This window comes from Mustela erminea, chromosome 17 (assembly GCF_009829155.1).
Source record: "Mustela erminea isolate mMusErm1 chromosome 17, mMusErm1.Pri, whole genome shotgun sequence".
Classification (NCBI taxonomy): Eukaryota; Metazoa; Chordata; class Mammalia; order Carnivora; family Mustelidae; genus Mustela; species Mustela erminea.
In genome coordinates this window covers 6,654,426-6,669,911 of record NC_045630.1, presented here as the reverse complement: position 1 = coordinate 6,669,911, position 15,486 = coordinate 6,654,426, and the positions used below count along the sequence as shown (strand labels likewise).

Below are 15,486 nucleotides of genomic sequence, written 5' to 3'. Positions count from 1 at the left end.
TTGGAAAACTTCCTTTGAGATTTTTGATTAATTCATTTCTCCTTCGCCTACAGGCAGGGTGTCTCTGCGTAGAGCTGCTGGCTTAATGAAATCAGTCGTCCTGATATTACGATCACGTTCTGGCAAACATAACCACAAGTAAATTTAATTAAACTGCCATCATTGTTTAGAATGTTATGAAACTGGTACGGTTTCAAGGCAGAGATTTTTGTTTTCATCGGTATGTGGGTGTCCCCTGTCTGGCAGGCCCCTTTTGAATTAGTAATGCTCTTCCAAGATGCACCTGCATAATTCGCTTTCTCTTTCATTCCGCCGAGTGTGAGGGCGGGAGCTGTTTAACCTGAGCAGTATTTGAAATATATCACAAACATTGAAATGACATCTAAACTCTTCCAAAGGAAAGGCTAATTATGAATTCCCGGAAAAAGAGCCGTGTGCTGGAGTTCAATGGCGCCTTTTATCTCAGGAGCTCATGCACGACAGTGAACTTGAATCTCACAGCCACGAGCAGGAAGACAGCCTCACAAACAGCCTCTGATTTTCCCTCCTGTTTTGAAGGAAGAAATTCCTCTCATAAACTAGCTGAAGAATCCCTGCATGAAATGAAACAAAAATGATAATGTTTTAGTTTATTGTCCACTAAGCTCTTCTGTCCCAGTATTTCTGACCCAGCCTATTTTTTCCAACATGTTAGATAAAAGGTAAACAACAACACACACACACACACACAAACAAAAACCAACCATTTTCAACATCTCAAGCATCTCAAACAATTTAACATGCACTTTTTGCATTGTGTCTCGGAAAAATTAACATGTGCTATAAACAAAAATTCAATGCAACCCCCCCTTTTTTTTTGAACCTTCCCTATGGGCCAGGCCTTTTATACATTAGCAAAACAAAAATGAGTGAGATAAGATTTCTTTTTTCAAGAAGTTCACATCTAAGGGGGAAAGGCAGTTATAAGATAATAATTAAATGTGAAGATTTTGTAATCTTCAAGTTTTTGAACAGGTTTTGATAATCTCAAAACTACTTTGCAAGAGACAATAATTTTACCCTTTAACACAACATAGAGGATCAGTTTGCACAGGGAAAAAGATGACTTTTGCAGAGGCCTGGATCTCAATTCAATTTTTCGACCCTTTAAACTTCAAGAGGCAAATTCATCAAGAAGCTGTGACAGCAGAGATATTTTCACTTTGTCAAAAGTGAGTGCAATCTCATTTCTCCCTTTCCTCTAAATATTATCTTTCCATAGTTTACATAGTCCTTGTTTATATGCGAAAATATTTTTCCTGACATTTCTTCTAATCAAATCCCTTATCTTTGGGGGGACAACACAAACCCAGTCTTCTATAAGAAATCTGAGAGAGAGCTTGTCCATGGGTATCTCTTGTCTACTTCGTGATTGACAGTTGGTTGCTTCTAATAAATATTTGGCATTTAACCACAGCTGTCTTTGCCAGCTGGATTGTCAAAGAAAGGAAAAGGACTTGGGGCTTCCTAGTGCTGTGATGAGGGAAGAAACTTATGTTGATGAGGACAAAGATGATGGTGATGATAATGGTAGCACTATGGGTAAACATTTCATTAACATTGTTTCATCAGTCCTCAGCCCTGATAAGGTATTTAATGCTATCATCTCCATTTTACAGATGAGAAAACCGAGTCTCAGAGTTTTAAAGTATCTTTCGTGTTTGTACAGTTTGCAGGTAGCACAGCCGGGATTCAGAGTTACGTCTGACCGGCCTCAGTGTGTTCTTAATCACGTTGCTATCTGCATTGCTATTAAAAGGTGCTGACAGTGGGCAGCCATCTCTGAAAGGTCCTGGTCAATTTAACGGGCTCATCTCTTTGTCTCTGATGGGGAACTGGCTCTTTGACTTCAGTGAGGAGACCTAACCAGTTCTAAACAGTGATGATTATTTCCAGACTTATGTAATTTTGTAGCTAGAAGAAATCTTACCAATCTAACTTCTTATTGGAAAGGGAAGAAAGTTAAGACTCAGAGAGAGCCTCAGTGCCCAGCGATGCCCAGCCAGAGCTCAGTGTTCTGCCCTCCCAAGCTGAAATTTTCCTCACCTAGAAATGGGCTAAGAGAGTGGAAACAGCCTAACCGTTTGCAATTCAGTGGCACACGGATAAAGATGACAGGTAACCGAGGGATCGGTCAGTAGATGTGGGGTGTGTCAGTATCTTCACGGGGACGTTTGCGGCATCTGAGTCCTTTGGCCTTACATTTAAATTGTCCCAAAGAATTTTGGTACTTAGTACTGTTACTTTGCAGAACATCATATTCCCTCTTGCTGCCCAGCTTGCTCTATCCGTTTGTCTGCTTTTAACGTTCTCTTTCTCACCCGATTTGCTCTTGCCAGTAGTGGGAAAGCAGATAGATCCAGTGTGTTCAAGCCACGCTTAATATAAACAGAAATAGACTCCAGCTGGGTGTGGAAGGAAACTGCATTAACTAAGATGGATGTGTTGGTATGTAGGTAGTAGGTATATGTTTTAGAGATTTATTTATCTGAGAGAGAGAGAGAATAAGCAGGCGGGGCAGAAGGAGAGGGAGAAAGAGCCCCGGGCAGACTCCTCATTGAGCCTGGAACCCTGCTTGGGGCTCATCCCCATCACCATGAGATCGCCACCTGAGCCAAAACCAAGAGTTGGACACTTAACTGTCCCAGGAGGTGCCCCAAGGGTGTGTTTTTATATGTGGCCTTTTGGACTGATTTCAGCTTCTGGAAACCAGATCATTCTTGTCTTTGTCTTCCCTTTTGTGTTTTCTTTTATTGTTTTGTTTTTAGCTGATTCTAGGCCACGGTAAAGTTCATGATGATAAGTCATATCTGAACAGAGATAAAAACACCTGACTGCATTTCAGTGACCACACTTTCAGTTTAGAACACAAATCCTGTTTTTATGTGGAGCTTAACTTTTTTTCTGTTATGGAAATTATGGCTCAGAAAGATTAAAACTTTTCAAGTACAAGCACAGAGCTCACTCTCAGTTCCCAGATTCCTGATCTTGTTCCTTCCGGATCCAGTGATCCACTGACCCGAGAGGTGATGTGACTACAGAGAAAACACCTCTCTCTACTCCTAGCAACTTTAGTTGAGTTCCAGTATCACAGGTGATTGTTGCCACAGCCTGAGGCACAGAGGTATTAAGCGGCATCAGAGGAGTTTCCCCATCTGTCTGATCTGACCTGGTTTAAACTGTTAAATGAATAATGCAGGAGTCCGCAGGCTGGCACTAGACAAGGTGAGGTACCTCTTCTTCATTCCTGGACACTGTCAGGTGAATGAAAGGCAAACAGTAACAAAACAAACAAAAAAGTATGACTATTTTTGTGTTTCCGTACTTAGACAAGATGTGTTTATTGCATGAAAAGATCTAGCTACTGCTGGGCTCCTTGGAGGGCAAATAAAAACAAAAAACAAAAAACAAACAAAAAAACCCCCAAACAACAAAAACAACAACAACAAAAACCTTCCTTTTTCTGAATTACAAACCAGTTGAGAATCACAATCAAAGCATGAGGCAGAAAGGGTCAGAGTATCACCTGCATTGCTGTGATGATCAAGCTATTTTTGAAGAATGTTGGCACAGACATAAAACTCTAATCCCCAAACTCAATCCTGATCCCTCGGAGTCCCTCACTAGGGCAGGCCTTTCCCACCAGCCGGGGGGCATGCGGGCTTCCCCACTGAAGGGGGATGGGCCTATGACCAGTTTCTCATTCCCAACCCTTCCACCTGGTAAGTCGGCCCAATTTCCCTGGAATGGCAGGTGTGAGGCACAGGAAGAGGCAGGGGAGTGAGACGGTGGTCCTCCCTCTACATAATAAATACATACATACATACATACATACAAAAATAATATAAAATACAAAATACAAATACACAATAAAATACAAAAAAATAAAATAAAAACAAAACCCCAAAAACGTGAGGAATGGGGAATAAACATCCCTAAGCAATGGGGCGGGGGGAGCAGGTTGTAGACACTTGAAGTCCAAGGTTTATCGTCTATGTACGGTGCTTTATATATGTTGTATCATTTAACCTTAAAATACTTTACCCCCCACCCAGCCCCAGCCCTACCTTACACACACTGAAGGAGTTGCCTATAATATTAGTATCACCATTTAAAGGTGAGGAAGCGGCCTTAGGTCGCTCACCTTGCTCAAACCAGGTGAACGCGGTGGTCACAAGAGGAGCAGAGTCCCACGCAGACCTGACTTAGGAACCCATTCTCCCCACATCTCGAGTCTCTGGTGAACCATTTCTCATGTTAATACATCTGAAAGGACTTATCCAGGAAAGTAAGATGTCTTCGTTGAAAGACATTCTGAAACCGTGTTGATAGGAATTCGGTAGTTCACCAATACAAAGTTTAGACTGTGATTTTGTTAACGTTTTGGGGGGGATAACTTTAAACTTACAGAAAAGATACAAAAATAGATGTAGAATTCCCACATGCCCTTCACACAGCTTCCCCTAACGTAAACATCTTCTAGAATCCTAGCAAAATTACCAAAAACAGGTTATTGATACCGGTACAACATTATTGGGTCAACTACAAACCTTACTCAAATTGTACCATGGTTTTCAATATGGACTGTGACTTCTTTTGAGGACAGCAGCTGTATTATATTCACTTTCATATCCACCGTGCCCACTGGGAAGTCTGGTCTGAAGTTGGTGATCCAGAATGAGTAAATGATCTGTTTGTGGAATGAGTAAATGAGTGAATGGATGTCGAGCTCCATAATACGACTTCGGTGTGTTTGTGGACATACGCGTGCCACAGCATAGAAACACACAGGAATTGTGATCAGAACAAATGATATTCAGATCTGAATTCTACATTAGGCTTTGTAAAGTATAGTTTGTTACAATGGTGAGAAGTTTTCAAAAGTAAAAGAGAGTCTACTAACCAGAAATAACCAGATACAGCAGAATTCATGAAATGATCAGAAAGAGTGTTAACATTCATTTTATCGTGAGTGTGAGAGTGTGTGTGTGTGTGTGTGTTTCGTGTCACACTTCTGTAAATGCCCAGGCGGGAGAATCAGCAGTTTCTGGCAATCGGTCTTGCATTTATGGGCAGGTTAAAGAAGTTCACATTGAACCAAATTACAGAAACTCTCTTTCTGGAGGAGGAACTCCACACAGATGCTTTTCAGGCTTCTATTTTCTTTTGCACTGAGTTCCACAGAGATAACATTAATGAAGTGAGAATTTCGCTGTGACAGTGGTTTCTGACAGCTTCAAAAATAAACACTCTTTTATCTCAACCTTTATACCCGAGGAATGTGAAACCAGGAGAAAAGTAATATTCAAAGCACAGAATTCCTTTTAGTAGCTTATTGGACCTTGAAATGGTCAACTTCTTATTGTTTTCTCCATCATCTTTTAACCAAACTAAAAATATCAACGTGAAAAAGTGTAGAAAGGCAAGGATATGGCATTACACTTAGTTGGGCAAGACTGGTATTAATGTTGTTATGAGAACTGATTTCTCTGAAAAAGTTCAACTTTTAAAAGGCTTTAATTATTTTATTGTTGTTACTTAGATGGAAGACGTCATAGCACGCATGCAAGATGAAAAAAATGGAATTCCCATCCGTACCGTCAAAAGCTTTCTTTCCAAGATACCTAGCGTCTTCTCTGGTAAGTGTGCGTTCAGCACAGAACTGCTTTTTTTCTCTAGCACCTTCAGCATAACCGTTGAAAATCAATTCTTGCCACTCAGTGTAGAAACCCTCTGACTCATTTGTCCAGTAGCTCTTAGGAAATACCCATGCCGTGTTCCATATCATGTGAGATCCTTGGAGTGATAGTAAAACAAAACAAAAAAGTGAAAATCATGACCTTACCTCACTCCGGGTCAGTGGCACAGATATGATGAGCAAATGGGAAATAATAGAACATGATCTTAAAGATGTACGAAGCAACACGGTGAGATTATGTATAAAATGAGGAGGACGAGGGGTGTGTGGGTGGCTCAGTGGGTTAAGCATCCGACTCAGGGTCTCAGCTCAGGTCTTGATCTCAGGGTCATATGTTTAGGCCCTAAGAGGATGAAAACCATCAGTCAGAGAGGGATTCCTGAACAGCGGTGATGGGTGAGCAGAGTTTGGTGAGTGAGTAGCCCTGTCAGCTTCAAGACCTCCAGCTGTGGCTGCAGATCGGGTGACTGGGGTGAGGATGTGTAGAGAGAGAAATGTGTGGAAAGGCTGGAACAGATGGTCTGCGGTCGGACGATGAGGGTCTTTGAAAGTCAACCCAAGAGTCTAACTCTGATGTATGGAGAGTCTTCCCACTCTCGCAGAGCACATTATGATGAAGGTGCTTGGGGCAAAATGGCGTTCAGTGAGGGCCATTGTCACCATGATGCCCAAGGCCTGTGTAGGAAGAGTTTGGGTCCAACATTCTCATATCCAGGGAGTGAAGAGTTAGAGGGGAAGCAGGAGCGTCTGTTAAATAACTGGCATGTAGGCTATAAGAGGACACAACCCGGGGGGGGGGTTTGTTTTTTAATTGGGTGACTGTGAGACTAAGGAGTCCTTAGCAGCAGTAGGGAATCCTCGCGGTTGGATTGGAAGTGACTAGAGGAAATGGTGGTTAGAAATCTGTGCTCCAGCTCCGGGAGACGGGCGATGCCCAAGCTGTGGGACTGAGGCGTGCTAGGCCTGGGCTAGCGTGGCACGGAGAAGCAGCAGAATCAGACAGACCAGAGCCTTCACGGCGCGTCAGCAGGGGAAGGACGCTGGGCTGGGCCCGTGGAGGATTTGCTTGGTGGGGTTCCTGAGCAAGGGTTCCGTGCGGTTCCTGAGCAAGGGTTCCGTGGGGTTCCTGAGCAAGGGTTCCGTGGGGTTCCTGAGCAAGGGTTCCGTGGGGTTCCTGAGCAAGGGTTCCGTGCGGTTCCTGAGCAAGGGTTCCGTGGGGTTCCTGAGCAAGGGTTCCGTTGTACTTCCTCGTGAACAAGAGTTGAAAGAAGAATGATGGTCAGCAGGCCCTCAGCCTCGGTGAGAGGGTAATGGGACCAGAATACAAACAGGCAGGCCCCGTTGCTGGGGTTTGGGGGCTGCGTTGTTCTTTGATGAATGGGAGAGAGAACAGGGACCAGACGAGACATGGGGTCTCACAAAATACACCCTCTTTTTCCTGCCACTGCCTTCCACGCCCACTTGGTCCCAGTTTCTTGCTCTCCTCTGATGATGGCCTGTGTCATCTCGCGTCCGGGGCCTTCTGCCTTCTCACTGACTCACTTCCTGACTTCTGGGTCATTTCAAGATGAAATTCTGTCCATTCTTTAGAAGCTAGTTCAGAGAGCTCTTTGGAGAAAACTATCCTGAGCCTTCATTCTCTGTGCTCTCAAAAACAAAAAGCAAAACCTTGTTATTTGCTTCACTCATAGCAGTTATTATGCTCTACTTTGGCTTATATTTTTGTATCCTGTCCTGCATCCTCTAGAAGATCGTAAAAGCACCTTGGAGTCAGCGACTTACAGAGTTAACTTTGTACCTAAACCCAGACATGAACAGCACTCCTATTTTGATGACCAGTGAGAGAAGTGACCTCCTGCAGTTCCCACGTGCAGAGGTTGCACACTGAAATGCAGTCAGAATCCGGCAGATGGGAGCTGTGAGTTACCCAGCCCTCTGCCCCAGGAACAACGGCCAGGTCCCCCGCACATGGCCTGTGTGAGGGCGTGGCAGTTCAGCAGTGTTTGATGACGAGATCCATAGACACAAATGGCCGCACAAGAAAAGTTTAGCTCTTCAGATTAAGCGGGGCTGCAGGTTCGAGTTACCTGTTTTCACGGTGAATCTAAAATTTTTGGTTGAGTTCTTCAAGGAGCAGTAAATACCTCACTTGTGCCATTCCCCTACGGTTCCGTAAAATTTCATACAGCTCCGATGTAGCATCCTCCTGGAAGAAAGTTCAGCTGACAGAATTAAGATCTTAATTAAAAAGTAAGATGGGGGGGCGCCTGGGTGGCTCAGTGGGTTAAAGCCTCTGCCTTCAGCTCAGGTCATGATCCCAGGGTCCTGGGATCGAGCCCCACATCCGGCTCTCTGCTCCTCCGAAAGCCTGCTTTCTCCTCTCTCTCTGCCTGCTTGTGATCTCTGTCTGTCAAATAAATAAATAAAATCTTTTAAAAAGAAAAAAAGTAAGATGGGACATATAGATCGAGAAGGAACCAGGGGACTTGTTTTAACGTTCATTGGCATGAAACAAGGTGGTCCTTATATAAGGACAGTATTGATGACGTCTTCATATTAATGTAATGAGTTTCTACTTTTCATTCTGTGTTTCTTAGAGACTTTTCCTGAGCTCTGCCTCCCGGTTTGATGATCTGTTTTGCTGCAGATTTAACTGACATAATAGTATTAACATCTAGGATTTACCAACCTCTCTGTCACGATAGCCCCGCATTGTAACGGTCTGAAGCCCTGTCTGCTTCTCTAGCAGTTTTTAGTCTGTGGTGATCATTTTCCTCCCCAGATACTTCCTGCAGGGATGAGGGATGAATCCCCAGGTCCTTTGGTGGTCCCCTCGCCACCTGCCGCTCGCTCTCCCGCCTGCCCGCCCCTCCCCCCTCCCTCCAGGCGTGCCTCACGGTCTACCGTGGTCTACCGCAGCGCTCCTAGAGAAGGAGCGCATCTGCTGACGTCCCGGCCCTTAGCACAACCGGAAACGGATTGTGGTGAATGAGCGACGTCATGTGTGAGAGGAGGGTGGTGGGCGTCTCTGGTACTGTGAATCTGGTTCTCTCAGGTTTCCCACGGAAGCTCCCTGAAGCCTTGATGCTCAAAACATGGCCCAGGGACCAGTAGCGTCGGCCTCATCTGGAAATCTACTTAGAAATGTAATGGGTGAGCCCACCCAAACCCACCACATCAGAACCTCAGCCTTAACACTGACGCGCAAGAGTAGGGTCCCAGGGCTGGCCGGGGCTCCAGGTCAACACCTGTGTTTTACCCAGGGCGCTGGGTGCAGTGGCCAGCTTGCTTGTGCGGATCTTTCTAGGGTTTTCACAGGCCCTGATTATTATTATTCATTTTTTCTTTTCTACAATCTGACCTCAGTCAAACCTATCCCAGCCCATTAAATGTTTTTTGTTTTTGTTTTTGTTTTTGTTTTAAGATTTTATTTATTTCTTTGACAGACAGAGATCACAAGTAGGCAGAGAGGCAGGCAGAGAGAGGTGGTGAAGCAGGCTCCCCGCTGAGCAGAGAGCCCGATGCGGGGCTCAATCCCAGAACCCTGGGATCATGACCTGAGCGGAAGGCAGAGGCTTTAACCGACTGAGCCACCCAGGTGCCCCTGTTTTTGTTTTTTGTTTTTTTCTCTTGTGTTTGTTTTGCTTGGGGGAAGGAGAAGGGATTTGGACGAAGAATCTGGTTCCTTTACTCCCCACCCAAGAACCTGCTCAGCATCTCAGGTTGTGGAGCGACGGACACTGTCCAGCGACCCCTGGCAGCGCCTGTGCATGACATGTATGTCACGGCGGCCAAGGAAGGCCCCCACCTGCCTCTGGTGAGGACAGCTCTGATGAGAAAGCGATCATGCCATCCTACCCTCTCACAACATCGCAGATCCAGACCCCGATCCCATCAAAGAATCTTATGACACAGATAATATAGATGTGATTTGGGCTTTTGGGTTTTCATTTCTTTACTTTATCCCGTCCTGATAAATGCATTTCCTCCAACTAAACATCCAAGCCTTTTTTTTTTTTTTTTTTTTTTTTTTAGTTATTTAAGTCTTAGAACTTTTAATTTTGGCCTCCTGGTTTCTGCAGTGCCAAGATCGGGAGGAAAGTCTTTGAATGAACCCCCACGCTAACCCTTGAACTGGGGGGTAGGAGATAGCTTTGGGTGGAGCGATCCCACTGTGTCTCCCCCAGGTTGCTTCGTGGAGTAGGAGTAGCTCAGGCGGTTCTGATGGTGGTTCTGACAGGTGGTTCCGCCGGTTTAGGGGGTGAGCTCGGAGGTAAAGGCCGACCAGAGCTTGGCCTGTCCGTTCTCTTTCCCGGGATTCTTTCTGTTGCGTCTCCCAAACTTCAGCTCCGTGTGTGCGTGTCTGGCGCTGAGATCATGTAAAGTTGGGGGCTGGAGAGTGGGCCGGTGCGGAGAGAGGCGACGCGGACCTGTCTGACGCCCGAGAGCAACGGACCACGGGAGGAGAGGAGAAGAGGGGCAGAAAGTCCTGGGCGTCCCGGGGCTGTGCAGCCCTTGTCCCAGCCTTCTGGGACCCAGTGCTGGGACCTCACGCGCTTCCGGTGGGACTGCACGGCCCCTCCCCCACCCCAGCACACGCACACACACACATACACACACACCCACCCCGCCCCGTAAAACCTCTACCTGTCGTTTTGCTCAGTTCTTCGCTTCCCGTTTCTGTTTCGGACTTCTGCATCTGGAGCAGATTCCGTGGGGAGGCTCTTAGGAATGCAAGTTTCCGAGCCCCCCCTGCAGGTGCCTAGGGCTGAAACGCATCCAGGCAACCTGTATTTCCGAGCTGAAAATATGGGTACAGATGGGATTGGCGTCTTCTAGTCTTGGAGACCCGATAACTATTTTTCTTAAGGATTTTTATTTCAGGTAAAATTTTTATTTCAGGATTTTTATTTCACTGTTTTATCTACGCTACCGGGTTTTGCGGGCTAATGTTCTAATATTAGTGGGAAATAGACATATTGCGTATGTGTTGGTGTTCAAGGTTCAACCAAGTACAATCAATCAGGTGAGTTCTCTTCACAGCAGTTAAAAAAGTCAGTTGTGAGGTGGGCACCTGGGTGGGTCGGTGGTTAACCATCTGTCTTTGGCTCAGATCATGGTCCCAGGGTCGTGGGATCGAGCCCCACATCGGGCTCCTGCTCTGAGGGAAGCCTGCTTCTCCCTCCCCCACTCCACCTACTGTGCTCCCTCTCTCACTGTGTCTCTGTCAAATAAATAAAATGGAATCTTTAAGATTGGTGGTGGGGAGTCAGTTGTGGGAGCAAAACTGCTTAAATGCCTTCACTTTGTAATTGGATCTTCAACCAAGAACCCTAATTACATGTCCTGAATTGCCAAAAGAAATATCTTTATGAAGTTAGGGTATAATGATGAAGAAGCCTTTAGAGTAGGCAGAGAAATGATTATTTACATACTACTTTGTTAACTTTTGCAAAATATAAATCAAGGGCATTTACATCAAGTTCATTAAGTTGCTTAGGAGAGGACCCATAGATCTCATATATTTGTTAAGTAATAAATACTAAGAAAATTTTGTCTTTGAAGATAAACTTGACTTTTTCCATTTTTTAAAACAATAAGAAATGTGTAACCCATATTTTCCTTTTCCTGATTCCTCTCATTTCTAGGAAGCTCATTTGCTAAATTGAACATTTTATTGGTACTTTCTCACCTCACTCCTCACTGATGTATAACTTTCTTTTTTTCTTTGAATTGTTTTTTTTGTCTGTAAAAGACACAAGATAAAAGATCACTGTTGTTGTTTTCATCTGGGGTCTATTTGTGTGTGTGAAACAGAACGAGTGGGAGGGATTAATACTGTAAATTGCTTCGAGTCATGTTCTGAAGGTAAATAAGAATCCAGAAGTATCTGAGAAGTGTCTGTATACTTAGGAGTTGTTCTGCCCAGAATCCTCACCATTCAGCTGGGGCTCCATCTTGCCTTTGACCTGAAGCTCTCCATCACAGTATGAAAGATGAAGCTCAAATATTATTGCAAAAGAAGCGTCACGAAAGTGCTCATGCAATTTTTATACAATTGTGTCTTCAAATTGGAAAAATAGCTATGAAGCTAAAAATACAATATTTGTAAATTTTGCTGAGGATTTTCTCTGAATGACTCTCATAAGCCTTATTCCCGTGAGTAACTATTGTCCTAGAATTCATATCCTGTAACTTACAGTGCTTATTTATCTCTTGCCTGAAAATCTTCAGTAAGGCAAACTATGACACTCACATCAGCCACAAATCCTTTGTATTTCAGCCCAGAATGGAAGCAGAATATAGATCCAAATCCAGATGGAGCACGAGCCTGTGAATAAGAGGAAATGATTAATTTTACATTTTTCATAACATTTGGTCCATCTTTGATAGTATTTACTACTGTCATTTGCCGTGGCTACATGCATATCTGAATGATTTAAAACTGACAACGTAGTTTTTCAGATGCTTAAGATCAAGAGGTTGAAATAGGGCTTTTTTTTTTTTTTGGTACTTTATTTCTGGAAAATATGTTATAATAATATTGAATATTATTTACATGTAGATTTTTTATTGATTCACAATCATGGACATTTATAGAGTTTTAGAGTCTAATAAACCAAGAACATCTAACACAGGAGATGTTCACTAAATATTTGTTAAGTGGGTAACTAATAATTGTAATTTTAGAGGACATATTTGCATTCATATGGATTGTGAAGGGAGTTACACTATTGTGTGGCTTCATCAACACATGAAGATTATTTGGATTTTTTAAAAAGAACTTTTCTCAGTGTTTTTGGCCTCTCCATTGTGTAAAATTTTGTCTCTGAAGTCTAATGATATTATCTTGATTTATAACATAAACCACAAGAACAAGAACCTGGGCACAAATTCCATGGTGTTTTGAGGTGGGTCTCTAGATTTCTATTCGTTAATAACATATTACACAGGCCTCAGGAGCCTCTTGTGTTGTGGACATTTTGCCAGGCCTGGAGATATGGAGACGTAAGACATTGTTTCTGCCCTTGAGGAGGCCACTCTCCAGTGAGGAGACAACAAGGTGAAATAATTTTGGTGACAGGATACGCCCCGAGTGCTGAGGAGTGTGTGAAGTCTAACCCCGGCTTTTGCGGTCAGAGGCATTTCTTGGAGAAGATGACATCTGAGATTCATTGTGAAGGATGAATCAGAGTTAGCCAGACCAAAGGGGAGCAGTTGTTCAGAAATTCAAGGTGTGAAAGGGTCGTGTAAGCTCAGAGAACTTCCCAGATTGCATTGACCTTGACCCAGGGTGAGGCATGTGGGTTCCAGAGGGGAAGTCAGAACTGAAAGCAGTAGTACGAATCTTGAGGGATCCGACTTTTATCCTGTAACGAGTGAGGGGCATTTGGTGACTTTTAAGCAGGGAAATGGGGTCACCAAATTTTTTTCGTGGTGGTTTCTCTGGGGAAATGGAGGGAGTAAATATTTGTTTGTAGAGAAGGGAGACAAGGGTGGGAGCTGGGGCTGCGGACTGGAGCAAAGATGCTGACAACCTGACCCACCGGGCCAGTGGAATTGAAAAAAAAAATCAGATGTATAAGAAATTGTGAGGGCTTAGAAGGGACTTCATTAGTTCAGTACCAGGATTCAAGATGGGGGCCGGTGAGGGGGAGGGATTAGTGAGAGGCCAGATGGGTTAATCAAGAAGCCACTGCCCACAAAGACACCCATATTTATGACCTGACAGTGAATGCACAATGATACGTTCTACACATGAACTGGCAAACACAGGAATTTTCTTTCTCTGTATTTTTGTGGAGATGATGGAGAAGTGATGGTAAGTTTTGAACACCTTGAGTTTCAGATCCTCATAGAACAACCCTGTGAAGTGTCCAGCTGTTGAATATACATCTATATCTGGAATTCATGGGTATTTAGCAATACAACGAGTAGATGAGATCTAGTCTGGGTGGATTGTTGGTGAGAAGCAGAGTAGATGAGGTCTCTTCTGGAGTTTTGCGTGGAAGGAGAAAATCAGGGGACCAGAGACGGACCTCTGTGGAGCAGAAGCACTTAGGGCTGCACAGAATATGTGGCTCATATATGCTTGCTCTTTGAGTCCTGGCCTGCAGGATTGTTGCCTCAGTTCACTTGGGCCAGCAAGAAATATGGGTTCAAGGTGAACCCTAAAGTCCTCATTTAAGTGACTGGACATCACACTATTCTATGCCTGGAGATCTGACTCTAAGGGATAAAGACTCCAGTGGTTTTCTTTGAGAATCAGTCAGCACATGAAATCTAAACTCTCCCATCAACCTGCTTTATTCAAAATGGGTCATGCTCTATGCACTATGGAAGACTGTGGGATGAGGCCATCGCTGTGTTTATGATAGATAAGCTTAAAACCAACACTTGGCCAAACCTCAGGTAATATCTCTAGAAATACCCACTACCCTCTAGATTTCAATTATTCTAGATTGTGATGAAATAAATAAGCCTTTGCCTATTCTATGACTCCATTTCCTTCAATCAGTTGTGAAATTACTGGGTTTCCAGTGTTATTTTCTGTAGCAAGAACTAAACCAGAATACTCTTCTCAATTTTTTGTAAGTGGTGTAGGGTTTCATTAAACCTGAATTGGACCATGCCCGTGAAGCAGTCCACTGAGATCAGAAAAGTCTGCAGGACTGCCTGTTGGCAGCCATCAAATAAAAATATTCCCATTAAATCAGGTTATTTAACATGTTTGAAGATTGAACTTATGAACAAATTCTTAGGAGCCAAAAAGGTTGCTGCCTATTCTAAATCATCAAGCACTGTATATGGAGGAGAAAATGGTAGAAATTAGAGGGAGTTCTGCTCAGCCATTTCGACATTTTGTCTATTTCTATCTTTTGTCTTTTATTAGCTTGAGAAGGTTCTCCATCACAAGCATGTTGATAATTATGGGGTTGAATCTTGTTGCTATCCTTCTTTTGCCACTTAATTCCATCCCTCATCTGAAGCGGTCACTTTTAACAACAACTTACCACTGATTGGCAAGACCAAAGTTTGCGGTCAGAAAAGTTGTTTAATAGTCCTTATGTTGTGTGGCTTTGGCTGGCCTCAGGTCTTTTTTGCGTTTTAAGCTGCTTTATGTATGTGGGTATTAGTAACATTGAAAAGCTGTACATATTCAATGTAGACAACTTGATGACGTTGGAGATAAGTGTAAACCAGTGAAACCATCAGCAGTATCTGTGCTGTAAATGTATCTATCACCTTCCAAAGTTTCCTCCTGTCTTATTTATTTATTTATTTGGGGGGGGGGTGATGAGAACATTTAACATGAGAGCTACCCTCTTAACAGATTTTGAAGTACCCAGTATTGTTGTGTTTAGGAACTGTGATCTCCAGGATTTATTCATCTTGCGTAACTGAAACTTTGTACCCTTTGATGAGTACCTCTCCACTTCCCCCCTTTCCCCAGTCCCTGACAAGCCTTGTTCTACTCTCTGCGTCTGGTTTCCCCAGGTTAGACTCCTCACATTCATGACGTCCTGTATCTGTTCTTTTGTGTTCTGGCTTATTTCACTTAGCATAATGTTCTCCAGGTCCATGCCTGTTGTCACAAAAAGTCAAGATTTCTTTCTTTTCCAAGACTGAATAATATTCTGTCGGTCTCAAGCCTTAAGGCTCAGAAAAGTATTTAAATTCTCTGGAGTTCATTCTGACCATTTTTTGTTTCTTCCCCCTCTCTGTCCTACTCTTCCTCTTGACATGGT

At 43.7% G+C, this 15,486-nt stretch overlaps 1 protein-coding gene across 4 annotated transcripts in view; it reads left to right on the top strand.

Annotated features, from left to right (window-relative positions):
• Positions 1 to 15,486, top strand: part of RGS7 (regulator of G protein signaling 7) — a 494,238-nt gene that overhangs the window by 214,159 nt on the left and 264,593 nt on the right. For all 4 annotated transcript variants that reach the window (XM_032318237.1, XM_032318238.1, XM_032318235.1 and 1 more), the window contains exon 3: positions 5,582 to 5,678. In XM_032318237.1, coding sequence (XP_032174128.1) covers positions 5,582 to 5,678 — 97 coding nt within the window. The remainder of the gene's footprint in view (positions 1 to 5,581; positions 5,679 to 15,486) is intronic.